Source organism: Oncorhynchus kisutch, linkage group LG22 (assembly GCF_002021735.2).
Source record: "Oncorhynchus kisutch isolate 150728-3 linkage group LG22, Okis_V2, whole genome shotgun sequence".
Lineage (NCBI taxonomy): Eukaryota > Metazoa > Chordata > Actinopteri > Salmoniformes > Salmonidae > Oncorhynchus > Oncorhynchus kisutch.
Genome location: NC_034195.2, coordinates 16721236 through 16738595, shown reverse-complemented (window position 1 = coordinate 16738595; position 17360 = coordinate 16721236). Strand labels below are relative to the sequence as shown.

The 17360-nt window shown below is 41.3% G+C and overlaps 1 protein-coding gene across 5 annotated transcripts in view; it reads right to left on the bottom strand.

Moving 5' to 3' along the window:
* The window catches only part of LOC109867612 (membrane-associated guanylate kinase, WW and PDZ domain-containing protein 2), a 297617-nt gene that overhangs the window by 60238 nt on the left and 220019 nt on the right, over positions 1 to 17360 (bottom strand). For all 5 annotated transcript variants that reach the window (XM_031801801.1, XM_031801802.1, XM_031801800.1 and 2 more), the window contains exon 12: positions 1646 to 1677. In XM_031801801.1, coding sequence (XP_031657661.1) covers positions 1646 to 1677 — 32 coding nt within the window. The remainder of the gene's footprint in view (positions 1 to 1645; positions 1678 to 17360) is intronic.

The window sequence follows — 17360 nt, the reverse complement described above, 5'->3', positions numbered from 1 at the left end:
GTATTTGGCTAAGGTGTATGTAAACTTCAGACTTCAACTGTACATTTGATTGATTGATTGACAGTAAATCTCAGTAAGACAAAAATAATTGTGTTCCAAAAAAGTTCCAGTTGCCAGAACCACAAATTCTAGACACCCTTGCCCTAGAGCACACAAAAAACTATACATACCTCGGACTAAACATCAGCGCCACAGGTAACTTCCACAAAGCTGTGAACGATCTGAGATACAAGGCAAGAAGGGCCTTCTATGCCATCAAAAGGAACATATAATTCAATATACCAATTAGAATCAGTTATAGTTATCAGTTATAGTTATCCGTTATAAACATTGCCCTTTATGGTTGTAAGGTCTGGGGTCTGCTCACCAACCAAGAATTCACAAAATGGGACAATCACCAAATTGAAACTGCATGCAGAATTCTGCAAAAATATCCAATGTACAACATAAAACACCAAATAACGCATGCAGAGCAGAATTAGACCGATACCCACTGATTATTAAAATCCAGAAAAGAGCCGTTGAATTCTACAACCAATTAAAAGGAAGTGATTCCCAAACCTTCCATAACAAAGCCATCACCTACAGAGAGATGCACCTGGAGAAGAGTCCCTTAAGCAAGCTGGTCCTGGGGCTCTGCTCATAAACACAAACAGACCCCACAGAGCCCCAGGACAGCAATACAATTATACCCAACCAAAGCATGGGAAAATAAAAAATATAATTCCTTGACACGTTGTAAAGAATCAACAAGGAAACTGAGCAAACTAGAATGCTATTTGGCACTAAAGAGAGAGTACACAGTGGCACAAAACCTGACCAATGTGACTGACCCAAACTTATGGAAAGCTTTGACTTTGACTATGCACACAAAATGAGTTGGAAACTGAGCTGCACTTCCTAACTTCCTGCCAAATCTATGTCCATATTAGAGACACATATTTCCTTCAGATATTTCTCAGATAGGGGATCCACAAACCCAATTTGGATAAACTCCCATATCTATTGGTTGAAACACGACAGTGTGCCATCACAGCAGCAAGATTTGTAACCTGTTGCCACAAGAAAAGGGCAACCAGTGAAGATCAAACACCACTGCAAATACAACCCATATTTATGTTTAAATAGTTTCCGTTTGTACTTTATTTATTTGCAAATAATAAGACCTTTGGAATGTCTTTATTATTTTTGAACTTTTGTGAGTGTAATGTTTACTGTACATTTTTGTATTGTTTATTTAACGTTTGTTTTTATCTATTTCACTTGCTTTGGCAATGCAAACACATGTTTCCCATGCCAATAAAGCCCTTAAATTGAATTGAAATGAGAGAGAGAGACAGAGACAGGGGTGGAGAGATAGAGACATAGAGCGAGAGAGACAGACAGAGAGAGAGAGAGAGAGGGAGACTGAGACAGAGAGAGAGAGACACAGAGAGAGAGAGACACAGAGAGAGAGATACACAGAGAGAGAGAGACATAGAGAGAGAGAGAGAGAGAGACACACAGAGACACAGAGAGAGAGATACACAGAGAGAGAGAGACATAGAGAGAGAGAGAGAGAGAGAGAGAGAGAGAGAGAGATACAGATCGAGACAGACAGAGACACACACACACACACACACACACACACATAGGGGTGTTTTACCTGTTTGGAGGTCTTCCATGGAGAGAGGTGACCTGCAGAGAAACAAACAGCAAATGCTAGTCCTTTGAGCAGACAGAGAAAAATAACTATGATAGGTTATCTTATCATTACAGCGGCAGGAGTAAAGAACAGTAGGGAAACTTTGTACAAGATTAAGTAGGCTGTCGGTACAAAACAATAATTCAATATCACAGTTTCTCTTGGAATCCATACATCATAGGCTTTTGAGAAACCAAGGCTATTGAGTCTGCCGATAAGAATGTGGTGATTGACAGAATCAAAAGCCTTGGCCACGTCGATGAAGACGGCTGCACAGTACTGTCTTTTGTCGATGGAGGTTATGATATCGTTTAGGACCTTGAGTGTTTAGGACCTTAACCCATGACCAGCTCAGAAACCAGATTGCATAGTGGAGAAGGTACGGTGGGATTTAAAATGGTCAGTGATCTGTTTGTTAACTTGGCTTTCGGAGATTTTAGAAAGGCAGGGCAGAATGGATATATGTCTATAACAGTTTGGGTTTAGAGTGCCTCCCAACTTGAAGAGGGGGATCTCAGAGGAAACAAAAGAGAGGTTGAACAGGCTAGTAATAGGGGCTTTCCAATCTTTGGGGATCTCAGAGGAAACAAAAGAGAGGTTGAACAGGCTAGTAATAGGGGTTGTAACAATTTCGGCAGATAAGTTTGGGAAGAGACGGTCCAGATTGTCTAGCCCAGCTGAGGGATCCAGATTATGCAGCTCTTTCAGAACAGCAGCTGTCTAGATTTGGGTAATGGAGAAATGGGGGGGGGGTGCTGAGCTGTTGGCCGGGATAGGGGTAGCCAGGTGGAAAGCATGGAGTGCCGTAGAAAAATACATATTGAAATGATCGATTATCGTACATTTATCGGTGGTGACATTGTTTCCTAGCCTCAGTGCAGTGGGTAGCTGGCAGGGGGTGCTCTTATTCTCCATGGCCTTTACAATGTCCCAATGTCCCAAAACATTTTGGAATTGGTGCTTCCCTAACTGACTGAGAATATTGGTTCCTGACTCCCCTGAAAATGTGCATATCGCGGGGGCTATTTGATGCTAATGCAGAACTCCACAGGAAGTTTTTGTGCTGGTCAAGGGCAGTCAGGTCTGGGGTGAACGAAGGGTTATATTTGTTCTTAGTTCTACATTTTTTTGAATGGGACATACTTATTTAAGATGGTGAGGAAAGCACTTTTTAAGAGAAACCAGGCGTCCTCTACTGACGGGATGAGGTCAATATCCTTCCAGGATACCCAGATACCTGATTAGAAAGGCCTGCTCGCTGAAGTGTTTAATTGAGCGTTTGACAGTGATGAGGGGTGGTCGTTTGACCGCGGACCCATCACGCACGCAGGCAATGAGGCAGTGATCGTTGAGATCCTGGTTGAAGACAGCAGAGGTGTAATTAGAGGGCAAGTTGTTCAGGATGATATCTAAGAGGGTGCCCATGGTTACGGATTAAGTGTTGTACCTGGTAAATTCCTTAATAATTTGTGTGAAATTGAGGGCATCTAGCTTAGATCGTAGGACAGCCAGGGTGTTAAGCATATCCCAGTTTAGGTCACCTAACAGTACGAACTCTGAAGATAGATGGGGGGCAATCAATTCACATATGGTGTCCAGGGCACAGCTGGGGGCTGGAAGGGGTCTATAACAAGCGGCAGCGGTGAGAGACTTGTTTCTGGAAAGTTGGATTTTTAAAAGTAGAAGCTCGAATTGTTTGGGCACAGACCTGGATAGTATGACAGAACTGCAGGCTCTCTCTGCAGTAGATTGCAACTCTGCCCGATTTGGCAGTTCTATCTTTTTGGAAGCTGTTATAGTTAGGGATGGAATTTTGATGTAGTCCATTCCTGATAAACCAGGGAGATGACAATGGATATCATGCAGTTATATTTTTGTGAGACTACATTAATCCATCCCCATCCACCATCTATATAAACCAAAAATCAGGGCTAAGTAGACTACTGTACCCATTGGAATGAACCACAAAGTCAGGATTGTAGTTTACATGGGTGGTTCTCAAATCTTTGAAGTGTCAAAATGTACACAATACACAATGAATAATAACATATTGTTCATTAACCATTCTGTTGTGAATTTGTGAATTAGGGGAGAAGGATTGTAATTTAGGGCACCTGCCAGCACATCAAAGGTGTGCAAGCTTCTGCCAGACTGTCAGGGTCTAGCCAATGGGTTGTAACACCAATTAAGCTCCGCCTTCTTGCAGACCAGCAGTCGGTGGTGGTGGCGAAGTGGTCAACACTTCTCATGGCCTCAGTCATCTTCTTCTTCATTTCCTTTGAGGCTTCATCTATCCTGGAGCGCAGTGTCGGCAATGATATGATATGTGAGTTATGCTCAAGCCTGGACAAACCCTCTGAACGGTTCTTCTTCTACAACAGTGAGTGATTGGAGCCCTTGGACCACATACTTCACCACAGCTTTATCGATGGATTTTTGGGACACTGTCTCCAGTAATGTTCTCTGCTTGATGGTGGAGGGAGTCTGAGGGGCATGTTTTCTCTTCAAAGTGTTTACAGTCAGTTCTCCATATTTCTTAAGATGGTGTACTCTGATATATTAAGAAAAGGAAAAGAAAGAAATCAGAAAGACTGTTACTTAGCTACCGTCACTAAATACTTAAGGTATAGATTCCGAATTTTAAAGCTATAAACAACATTAGATAAGTGAGAGTTTGTGAACACCATTTAATTAAGTCTACAGTAATTATCTAGGTAAGAATAACAACTTTATCAACTAACACAAGTAAGATATTGTTTTGCTAACTAGCTAAGCTAGTGGGTGTTAGCTAAAATTAGAAAGCTAACATTAGCTAGCTAGCTTGACAGCGGTGTTTAGAGAAAAGGTATTTAGCTATACTAACATTAGCTGACTAAAATGTGGCCAGATTCGCAAACTAGCTAGCTAGCTAGTTTATGCTTGCTAAAACTTTAGCTAGTTAGCTCATGTTAGTTTAGTTAGATTGCATTAGCTAACAAAGTTTCTGAATCCGGGCACATTTTAGCCAGCTACTAGCAATGGAACTATTTATGTATAGGATTAGCTAGCATAAACTAACACTGCTTGTTGCATTAGCAAATGTGGCCTACCTAGCTAGGTTAGCTCATTTTAGCTAGCATGCTAGTATAAGTATCATTAGCTATCATGCTAACTTTATTCCAGCTAGCTGGCAAGCTAACAGTAGACTTACCTCAATGTGTTTTTTTAGATTCGACCGCGAGTTCTTGAATGCTGGTATTTCTTGAATTTTCTTAACCAACATTTCATTTGCTAGGATGAATCCTTCATTCTGAGAAAATAAAACATTTATTTTAGATACGGCCAGGGGTGTTCGTCCTCATCAGGAGGTGGTGGTGGTAGTGGTAGCGATTTTGGACATTCTTGGGAAAAGTGCTGCAGAGTGGATGACTATTTTGTAAGTAACTGGCTCTCGGTGGGTGGGGTTTACACTTTAGGACCCTTAGACTATCCCCAAACTGATGCGGGTTGGATCAACTTTGCTTGCATGTCGTCGCCTGCTGCCTTGCAAAACAAGTTCACCCATGAGTGAGCCGACTTGCCGACCTTGTATAATTCTTTCCAACATTATTCATATTTTTTTTCAGCTTCAGATTGATTTTGTAGCGAGTAATGAAGGCTTGGCGGTCAAAGGCCCGATTGACCCAGAGTCCTCCGGGTCATTGTAAATAAGAATTTGTTCTTAACTGATTTGCCTAGTTAAATTAAAAATTAAAAATAAAGTATCAAGGTGAAAGTATACATTTTCATTTGAAAATGTAGTGAAGTAAAACTAAAAGTCGATAGCAATAGAAATAGTAAAGTACAGTACAGATACCCCCAAAAAATACTTAAGTACAGTAACATAGCATTTCTACTGTGTTACTTTACACAACTGCTTCTCTCTGCGTTCTTGAGAAAGGAATGAAGGAGAGAAGGGAGAAGATGGAAATGCACGGTGGAGAGATATCATGTAGCTAATGGTATTGTCAGCCTATTAATTATGAAAATATAAAAAACGCCCTAAGCTATTCAAAATCAAATACAAATTCACTATAATTGTAGGATAACGTTTTATAACTAGGTGGCAGTATTTTCATTTTTGGATAAAAAAGGTTCCCGTTTTAAACGGGATATTTTGTCATGACAAGATGCTCGACTATGCATATAATTGACAGCTTTGGATAGAAAACACTCTGACGTTTCCAAAACTGCAAAGATATTGTCTGTGAGTGCAACAGAACTGATGTTACAGGCGAAACCCAGATAAAAATCCAACCAGGAAGTGCCCCATTTTTTGAAAGCCCTGCATGCCAATGACTCCTTATATGGCTGTGAATGAGCTACGAATGAGCTTACGCTTTCTACGTATTCCCCAAGGTGTCTACAGCATTGTGAGGTCTTTTTACGCATTTATGTTGAAGAATAGCCGTATGGGACCACATTTAGCAAGTGGTCACATGACGGCTCCCGCAGAAAATCTTGCGTAAAGTACACAAGTAGCCATTTTTCCAATCGCTTCTTATGAGAAACCAATTGTCCCGACGGATATTTTATCGAATAGATATGTGGAAAACACCTTGAGGATTGATTCTAAACAACGTTTGCCATGTTTCTGTCGATATTATGGAGCTAATTTGGAAAAAAGTTTGGCGTTGTAGTGACTGCATTTTCCGGTCGATTTCTCAGCCAAACGTGAAGAACAAACGGAGCTATTTCGCCTACAAAAATAATATTTTGGGGAAAAAGGAACATTTGCTATCTAACTGGGAGTCTCCTGAGTGAAAACATCCAAAGTTCTTCAAAGGTAAATTATTTAATTTGATTGCTTTTCTTATTTTCGTGAAAATGTTGCCTGCTGGTAGCAGAGCCTAGCCATAGCATTATGCCATGATAAACTTACACAAATGCTTGTCTAGCGTTGGCTGTAAAGCATATTTTGAAAATCTGAGATGACAGTGTGATTAACAAAAGGCTAAGCTGTGTCTCAATATATTTCATTTGTGAATTTCATGAATTTCTAGGAAGATTTATGTCCGCTGCGTTATGCTAATTAGTTTGAGGCTGCGGGTTTGAGAGTCATGAGAAGTTAACTCTGTAACAGGCCCTACCTGCACAATCAATGAACCAACATCATCGCCTAGGCCTATACATTCTCTCCCAGACTCTGAAGCATAGCACAAGGAGTGTAGCACAAATCAACCCAGTCTGCATAATAATACAGTCGACATTCAAAGGCGAATACTAGAGTTTGATAAATTTGCAGTATAGACTAGACCAATTAGATACGAAAGACATATTACATCTATGTCTATGTATTGTATAATGGCACAATCACTATTTTAATTCAGGTTTTTTTGGAGGGGGGCTCATATATAGGACTATGCGGTGGTTTGAATTACAGTTGAAGTCAGAAGTTCACATACCCTTAGATGGGAGTAATTGAAAATTGTTTTTCAACCACTCCACACATTTTTTGTTAAAACTTCTTATGGCTGGGGGGCAGTATTGAGTAGCTTGGATGAAAAAGGTGCCCAGAGTAAACTGCCTGCTACTCAGGCCCAGAAGCTAAGATATGCATATTATTAGTAGATTTGGATAGAAAACACTCTGAAGTTTCTAAACTATTTGAATGATTCCTGTGAGTATAACAGAATTCATATGGCAGGCAAACACCTGAGAAAAAATCCACCAGGAAGTGGGAAATCTGAGGTTGGAAGTTTTTCAACTCTTTGCCTATTCAATACACAGTGTAAATTTGGTCCGATTGCACTTCCTAAGGCTTCCACTAGATGTCAACAGTCTTTAGAACCTTGTTTCAGGCTTCTACTGTGAAGGGGGAGCGAATAAAAGCTGTTTCAATCAGGTGTCTGGCAGAAGGCCATGAGCCTCCATGAGCCTGCATTTCTAAAAACAAAGGAATTGTCAAGTTGGAACATCATTAAGATGTATGTTAAAAACATCCTAAACATTGATTCTATACATCGTTTGACATGTTTCTATGAACTGTAATGGAACCTTTTGACTTTTCGTCTGGACCTAGTGCTCATGCCTCATGAATTTGGATTTGTGAACTAAAAGCGCAAACAAAAACGAGGTTATTTGGACCTAAATTATGGACTTTATCGAACAAATCAAACATTTATTGTGGAAATGGGATTCCTGGGAGTGCATTCTGATGAAGATTATCAAAGGTAAGTGAATATTTATAATGCTATTCCTGACTTCTGTCGACTCCACCACATGACTGGTATCTGTATGGCTTGTTTTTGTGTCTGAGCGCTGTACTCAGATTATTGCAGAGTGTGCTTCTTCCGTAAAGCTTTTTGAAATCTGACACACTGGTTGCATAAGGAGAAGTATATCTATAATACCATGGACAACACTTTTATCAATGTTTATTATGAGTATTTCTGTAAATTGATGTGGCTCTCTGCAAAATCACCAGATGTTTTGGAAGTAAAACAATACTGAACATAAGGCGTCAATGTAAACTGAGATTTTTGGATATAAATATGAACTTTATCGAACAAAACAGTCCTATGAGTGTCATCTGATGAAGATCATCAAAGGTTAGTGATTAATTTTATCTCTATTTCTGCTTTTTGTGACTCTTCACTTTGGCTGGAAAAATGGCTGTGTTTTTCTAAGGCTAGGTGCTGACCTAACATAATCGCATGGTAAGCGTTCGTTGTAAAGCCTTTTTGAAATTGGATACTGTGGTGGGATTAACAACAAGTTTATCTTTAAAATGGTGTATAATACTTGTATGTTTGAGGAATTTTAATTATGATTTTTCTGTTGTTTGAATTTAGCGCCCTGCACTTCCACTGGCTGTTGTCATATCGATCCCGTTAACGGGATTTCAGCATGAAGAAGTTTTTAATTCACCAACTATAGTTTTGGCAAGTCGATTAGGACATATACTTTGTGCGTGACAAGTAATTTTTCCAACAATTGTTTACAGACAGATTATTTAACTTATAATGCACTGTATCACAATTCCAGTGGGTCAGAAGTTTACATACGCTAAGTTTTCTGTGCCTTTAAACAGCTTGGAACAAAATTGTTCATTAGGTATGAAAATTATGTGGATATATTGAATCAACATCTCAAGACATCAGAAGTTAAAGCTTGGTCGCAAATAGGTCTTCCAAATGGATAATGACAACAAGCATAATTCCAAAGTTGTTTCCAAATGGTTTAAGGACAACAAAGTCAAGGTATTGGAGTGGCCATCACAAAGCCCTGACCTCAATCCTATAGAAAATTAGTGGGTAGAACTGAAAAAGCGTGTGCGAGCAAGTAGGCCTAAGAACCTGCCTCAGTTCCACCAGCATTGTCAGGAGGAATGGACCAAAATTCACCCAACTTATTGTGGGAAGCTTGTGGAAGGCTACCTGAAATGTTTGACACAAGTTAACTTCATATGGCTGCAGGGGCAGTATTGAGAAGCTTGGATGAAAAGGTGCCCATTGTAAACGGCCAGCTCCTCAGTCTCAGTTGCTAATATATGCATATTATTATTAGTATTGAGTAGAAAAACACTCTAAAGTTTCCAAAACGGTCAAAATATTGTCTGTGAGTATAACAGAACTGATATTGCAGGCGAAACCCTGAGGAAAATCAAAACAGTAAGTGGTTTATATTTTTTTCCATAGCCTCCCTTTGCTGGATTTAAAGGGATATGAACCAGATTCCTTTTTCTATCGCTTCCGCAAGGTGTCAACAGTCTTCAGACATAGTTTCAGGCTTTTATTTAGAAAAATGAGCCAGAACGATAACATCGCGTCAAGTGGTCACATGAGTTTTGCGTGCGCAACAGAATTTGGACAGCCATTGTTTTCCCCTCTCCTACTGTGAAAGACATTTGCGGTTGATATATTATTGATTATATATTTTAAAAACAACCTGAGGATTGATTATAAAAAACGTTTGACATGTTTCTGTGGACATTATGGAAACTATTTGGAATTTTCGTCTGCGTTGTCGTGACCGCTATTTCCTGTGGATTTCTGAACATAACGCGACAAACAAACGGAGGTATTTTGGATATAAAAATCATTTTTTATGGAACAAACAAACATTTGTTGTGTAACTGGGAGTCTCGTGAGTGAAAACATCCGAAGATCATCAAAGGTAAACGATTAATTTGATTGGTTTTCTGATTTTTCTGATCGAGCTATCCGATGCTAAGTGTCCTAAATGTTTTATCGTGCGATCGATAAATTTACACAAACGCTTGGATTGCTTTCACTGTAAAGCATAATTTGACATGACAGGTGGATTAACAAAAGACTAAGCTATGTTTTCCTATATTGCACTTGTGATTTCATGAATATACATATTTATAGTATTATTTATTGTATGTAGCGCTATGCTATTCAGCGGTTGTTGAGGACACTTATCCCGATAGGGGGATTGCAGCCATAACAAGTTATTAAACAACTTAAAGGCAATGCTACCAAATACTAATTGAGTGTATGTAAACTTCTGACCCACTGGGAATGTTTTGAAAGAAATGAAAGCTAAAAAAAAAAAAATCCCACCACAATTTTTTTATTTTACCTTTATTTAACCAGGTAGGCTAGTTGAAACCAAGTTCTCATTTACAACTGCGATCTGGCCAAGATAAAGCAAAACAGTTCGACACATACAACAACACAGAGTTACACATGGAATTAACAAACATACAGCAAAAAAAGTATATATACAGTGTGTGCAAATGAGGCAAGATAAGGGAGGTAAGGCAATAAATAGGCCATGGTGACGAAGTAATTACAATATAGCAATTGAACACTGGAGTGATAGATGTGCAAAGATGAATGTGCAAGTAGAGATACTGGGGTGCAAAGATAAATAAAGCAAGATAAAGAGCAAGATAAATAATAAAATACAGTATGGGGATGAGGTAGTTGGATGGGCTATTTACAGACGGGCTATGTACAGGTGCAGTGATCTGTGAGGTGCTCTGGCAGCTGGTGCTTAAAGCTAGTGAGGGAGATATGAGCCTCCAGTTTCAGTGATTTTTGCAGTTCGTTCTAGTCATTGGCAGCAGAGTACTGGAAGGAAAGGCGGCCAAAGGAGGAATTGCCTTTGGGGGTGACCAGTGAAATATACCAGCTGGAGCGCCTGCTATGGGTGGGTGCTGCTATGGTGGCCAGTGAGCTGAGATGAGGCGGGGCTTTACCTAGCAAAGACTTTTAGATGAACTGGAGCCAGTGGGTTTGGTGATGAGTATGAAGCGAGGGCCAGCCAACGAGAGTGTACAGGTCGCAGTGGTGAGATGGTGGGTAGTATGGGGCTTTGGTGAAAAAACGGATGGCAATGTGATAGATTTCATCCAGCTTGTTGAGTAGAGTGTTGGAGGCTATTTTGTAAATGACATCGCCGAAATCGAGGATTGACAGGGTGGTCAGTTTTAAGAGGGTATGTTTGACAGCTTGAGTGAAGGATGCTTTGTTGTGAAATTGGAAGCCGATTCTAGATTAAAATGTTGTATTGGAGATGCATAATGTGAGTCTGGAAAGATAGTTTACAGTCTAACCAGACATCTAGGTATTTGTAGTTGACCACATATTCTAAGTCAGAACCATTCAGAGTAGGGATGCTCGCCGGGCAAGCAGGTGCAGGCAGCAATCGGTTGAAGAGCATGCATTTAGTTTTATTTGCATTTAAGAGCAGTTGTAAAGCCACGGAAGGAGTGTTGTATGGCACTGAAGCTCATTTGGACATAGTTAACACAGTGTCCAAAGGAGGGCCAGAAGTTTACAGAATGGTGTCGTCGGTGTAGAGGTGGATCAGAGAATCACCAGCAGCAAGAGCGTCATCATTGATGTATACAGTGAAGAGAGTGGGCCCGAGAGTTGAACCTGTGGCACCCCCAGAGAGACTGCCAGAGGTCCGGACAACAGGCCCTCCGATTTGACACACTGAACTCTATCAGAGAAGTTGTTGGTGAACCAGGCGAGGCAGTCATTTGAGAAACCAAGGCTGATTAGTCTGCCGATGAGAATGTGGTGATTGACAGAGTCGAAAGCCTTGGCCAGGTCAATGAATACGGCTGCACAGTAATGTCTCTTATTGATGGCGGTTATGATATCGTTTAGGACCTTGAGCGTGACTGAGGTGCACCCATGGGTGTCATGACCAGCTCAGAAACCAGATTGCATAGTGGAGAAGGTACGGTGGGATTCGAAATGGTCGGTGTTCTGTTTGTTTACTTGACTTTCGAAGACCTTAGAAAGGCAGAGTAAGATAGACAAAGTTCTGTAGCAGTGTGGGTCCAGAGTGTCTCTTCCTTTGAAGAGAGGGATGGCCGTGTAGCTTTCCAATCTTTGGGAATCTCAGATGATACGAAAGAGAGGTCGAAGAGGTAGGAGGTGTTTTAGAAAGAGAGGGTCCAGATTGTCTAGCCCAGCTGATTTGTAGGGATCCAGATTTTGCAGCTCTTTCAGAACAATAGCTATCTGGATCTGGGTCAAGGAGAAATGGTGAGGATTGGGCGAGTTGCTGTGGGGGGGTGCATGGCTGTTGACCGTGGTAGGGGTAGCCAGCTGGAAAGCATAGCCAGCAGTAGAAAAATGCTTCTTGAAATTCTCAATTATATTGGATTCATCGGTGGTGACATTGTTTCCTAGCCTCAGTGCAGTGGGCAGCTGGGAGGAGGTGCTCTTATTCTCCATGGACTTTACAGTGTCCCAGAACTTTTTGAGTTTGTGCGACAGGATGCACATTTCTGTTTGATAAAGGCAGCCTTAGATTTCCTAACTGCCTGTGTATAATAGTTCCTAACTTCCCTGAAAAGTTGCATTTCACGGGGGCTATTCGATGTTAAAACCTGTTAAGGCTGTTGCGAATTTTCGCAGCTTTTTGTTAAAAATCGCGCAACATTTCAGCGCCCTGCTACTCATGCCAGGAATATATTATATGCATATGATTAGTATGTGTGGATAGAAAACACTCAGACGTTTCTAAAACTGGTTAAATGACGGCTGTGACTATAACAGAACATGCGTTACATCGAAAAGTGCAGGAAAATCTGATCACTGAAAATGGAAAAAAATATCCATGCGCTACTTCCAGGAATTGTTCAAGGTGAACCGGATTAAACGAGGTCGAGGTTGCAGTACCTACAGCTTCCACACGATGTCTAGAGTCTTGTCATTTGCTTCGGCTTTGTTTCTTGGTCAAACCGAAACTAGGGAGCCAATTTCCTCCGGTCTCCGACCGGATGTTTTGGTGGAGATTTCTCCGGACATTATTTCCAGACGGACAGCTAAAGAATATACTTCGCCTCGTGATCAATTTTATCGCTTTTACTAATACCTAAAGTTGCATTACAAAAGTATTTCGAAGTGTTTTGTGAAAGTTTATCGTCGACTTTTTTAATTTAAAGAGATGACGTTACGTTAGAAAACGCTATTTTTTTTCCGTTGTTCACACAGTATTCATAGATCGATATCTAGGCTATATATGGACCGATTTAATCGAAAAAAAGACCCAATAGTGAATATGGGACATCTAGGAGTGCCAACAAAGAAGATGGTCAAAGGTAATGAATGTTTTATATTTTATTTGTGCGGTTTGTGTAGTGACGACTATGCTAATTATTTTGTTTACGTCCCTGCGGGTCTTTTGGGGTGTTACATGCTATCAGATAATAGCTTCTCATGCTTTCGCCGAAAAGCATTTTACAAATCTGACTTGGTGGATAGATTCACAACGAGTGTAGCTTTAATTCACTACCTTGAATGTGTATTTTAATGAAAGTTTAATGACAGTTTGAGTTTTATCAAAAACTATTAGGTGGCGCTCTGAACTCCGCAGAGTGCTGTTCCTGCCAGGGAACTGTATTCTGCTACATCCTTAAGAAGTTAATGCAGTACGCCACAGGATGTTTTTGTGCTGGTCAAGGGCAGTCAGGTCTGGAGTGGCAATATCTGTTCCTGGTTCTAAATTTTTTGAATGAGGCATGCTTATTTAAGATGGTGAGGATGGCACTTTTAAAGAATAACCAGGCATCCTCTACTGATGGGATGAGGGTGATATCCTTCCAGGATACCCAGGCCAGGTAATTTAGAAAGGCCTGCTCACTGAAGTGATTTAGGGAGCGTTTGACAGTGATGAGGGGTGGTCGTTCGACCGCACACCCATTACGGATGCAGGCAGTGATTGCTGAGATCTTGGTTGAAGACAGCAGAGGTGTATTTGGAGGGCAAGTTGGTCAGGAGGATATCTATGAGGATGCCCATGCTTACGGATTTGGGGTTTTACCTGGTAGGTTCATTGATAATTTGCGTGAGATTGAGGGCATCTAGCTTAGATTGTAGAATGGCTGGGGTGTTAAGCATGTCCCAGTTTAGGTCTCCTAGCAGCACGAGCTCTGAAGATAGATGCGGGGCAATCAATTCAGAAATGTTGTCCAGGTCACAGCTGGGGGCAGAGGGTGGGAGACTTGTTTCTGGAAAGTTGGATTTTTAAAAGTAGAAGCTTGAATTGTTTGGGTACAGACCTGGATAGTAAGGCAGAACTCTGCAGGCAATATCTGCAGTAGATTGCAACTCCGCCCCCTTTGGCAATTCTATCTTGTTGGAAAATGTTATAGTTAGGGATGGAAATTTCAGGGTTTTTGGTGGTATTCCTAAACCAGGATTCAGAGACGGCTAGGACATTCGGGTTGGCAGAGTGTGCTAAAGTAGTGAATAAAACAAATTTAGGGAGAAGGCTTCTAATGTTAACATGCATGAAACCAAGGCTTTTACGGTTATAGACGTCAACAAATGAGAGCACCTGGGGAATAAGAGTGGAGCTAGGCACTGCAGGGCCTGGATTAACCTCTACATCACCAGAGGAAGAGAGGAGGAGTAGGATAAGGGTACGGCTAAAGGCTATAAGAACTGGTCGTCTAGTACGTTCGGAACAGAGAGTAAAAGGAGCAGGGTTCTGGGCATGGTAGAATAGATTCAAGGCATAATGTTCATAATGGTAGGATGTGAATACAGTGGCGGTAAACCTAGGCATTGAGTGATGATGAGAGAGATATTGTCTCTAGAAACATAATTTAAACCAGGTGATGTCACCGCATGTGTGGGAGGTGGAACTAAAGTGTTAGCTAAGGCATATTGAGCAGGGCTACAGGCTATACACAGTGAATTAAGACAATAATCACTAACCAGAACAGTAATGGACATATTGACATTAGGGAGAGGCATGCGTAGCCGAGTTATCATAGGGGTCCAGTGAGTAGTTAGGCTGGCTAGAGACACGGTGATTCAGACAGCTAGCGGGCCGGGGCTAGCAAGCTAGCAAATTAGAGGGACGTCACGTCGGAAGAAGTCTTATAGCCTCCTCGTGTGGAGCCTCCTCGTGCGGTTGCGTTGGCAGACCAGTCGTGATGGATTAGTAGGGTTCCGTGTAGTAAAGGGGTCCAGTCCAATTGGCAAAATAGGTATAGTGGCCCAAGAAATTGGCCGATGGATCTCTTCAGCTAACAGTCCAATATGCTCTAGACAGCTAGCGAGCCGCGGCTAGCAGGCTAGGAGATGGGCATCCAGGGGACGTTGCAAAGGAGGGGCATGTTGGAAAAAAAATACGTTGGTAGTCCAGTCGTGATGGATAAGCAGTGCTCTGTGTAGTAAAAGGGGTCCAGGCAAATTGGTAAAATAGGGATGTAACCCAGGAGTGGCTGATGGACCGCTTCAGCTAGCCGGGAGATGGGCCTAGCTTGGGCTAGCTCCCGTCTAATTGGTGCTTTCTTCGGGACAGAGACGTTAGCCAGGAGTAGCCATTCGGATTGCAGCTAGCTAGCGGCGATGATCCAGGTGAAAAGGTTCAGAGCTTGCAATAGGAATCCGTGGATATGGAGAGAAAATAAGTCCGGGATGCTCTGGTTTGAATCGCGTTGTGCAAACTGGCGAGTGTTTTCATACCTAAAGGTTAGCTGTTGACCGCTAGCAGTTGTTAGCTGACTACTAGCTAGTAGCTAGTTAGCTGGCTAGCTCCTGTTGGGGTTCCGGTTCAAAGTTAAAAAGAGTTTGAGTTTGAGTTTATTTTTATTTTTACAGGGACAGTGCACATTAATCAACATTTCAGTAAAAGTGCCGGTTTTAGCCAACCGGCTAATTTTCAACCGCAGTCCCTGGGCAGGTTATTAAAAACAATTACAATATAGACAATAGCAACATAGAACAAGCAAGACATAGCATACAGACAGAGCAACATAGGACAAGCAAGATGTAGCATACAGACAGAGCAGCATAAAACAAAAAGCAGCAAGACAAAATTCATAAAAGCAACAAAGTGTTTCCACACCTCACAAGCTACAGACAACAGACAACATGGAGTGGCAACACACAGCTAGGGACCATGTTCACATGTTCCCTCAAAGAATACTTTAGAAAAAAGCAGATCCACACCACATTGGGTGAGGTGGGTTGCAGGAGAGCATTCTGAAAATATAAAAAAGATGTGCGAAGAAAAAATATATGTCTAAGGTGTATGTAAACTTCCGGCTTCAACTGTAATCATCACCTTAGAAAGCACTGTCCATTTCGTTGTGTTTTGCGTTGAAACAACATCCACAACGACCATGTTTTCCACTCAGGGTGTCAAACTCATTCCATGGAGGGCCTAGTGTCTGCAGGTTTTAGTTTTTTCCTTTCAATTAAGTCCTAGACAACCAGATGTGGGGAGTTCCTTACTAATTTGTGACCTTAATTAATCAATCAAGTACAAGGGAGGAGTGAAAACCCGCAGACACTCGGCCTTCCTTTGAATGAGTTTGACACCTGTGGGTTAGAGAGACAAATAGAGCTCTGAGTACCAGTTCATTAGCGACCGGAAGGTCGTTAGCAGGTTAGGTACAACCAACACATGTCCAGAGTACATAACAGGAGATTACCTTGACTCAAAGGTCACGTGGAATTTGACTGCGGTCATGACTCACGACTGCCGGTGTGGCGGTAATATGCAACAGCCCTATGATTAATAATGAATAAATTATGAATAAACAATTTCATCATGTATTAATACTTTGTAAATACTTTATTACGTGGCTATTATAAAGTGCTACCCTATGCTGTTTTTAGTGCACTACTTTTGACCAGGACCCACAGGGCTTTGAATGAATGGAATTCTGAATGTTTACAGTTTCCATGGTCAATTATTTGTATCATGTTGATTCTTGGGCTAGACTACAGGCATGGGAGAGATCGCATTTGTAAAATGATCAGTAGCGATCCGTCATTCAGGGCAGAGCCCCACCTGTTTCACTAAAATAAAAATAAATAAAATACCAATTATCTCATATAATTATTATTATAATATACACTACCGATCAAAAGGCTAATTGATCATTAGAAAACCCTTTTGCAATTATGTTAGCACAGCTTTAAACTGTTTTCTCTTCATTGTTGAGTCGCCTCTTCACTGTTGACGTTGAGACTGGTGGTTTGCGGGTACTATTTAATGAAGCTGCCAGTTGAGGACTTGAGAGGCATCTGTTTCTCAAACTAGACACTAATGTACTAGCCCTCTTGCTCAGATGTACACCGGGGCCTCCCACTCCTCTTTCTATTCTGGTTAGAGCCCGTTTACGCTGGTCTGTGAAGGGAGTAGTACACAGCGTTGTACGAGATCTTCAGTTTCTTGGCAATTTCTCGCATGGAATTGCCTTCAT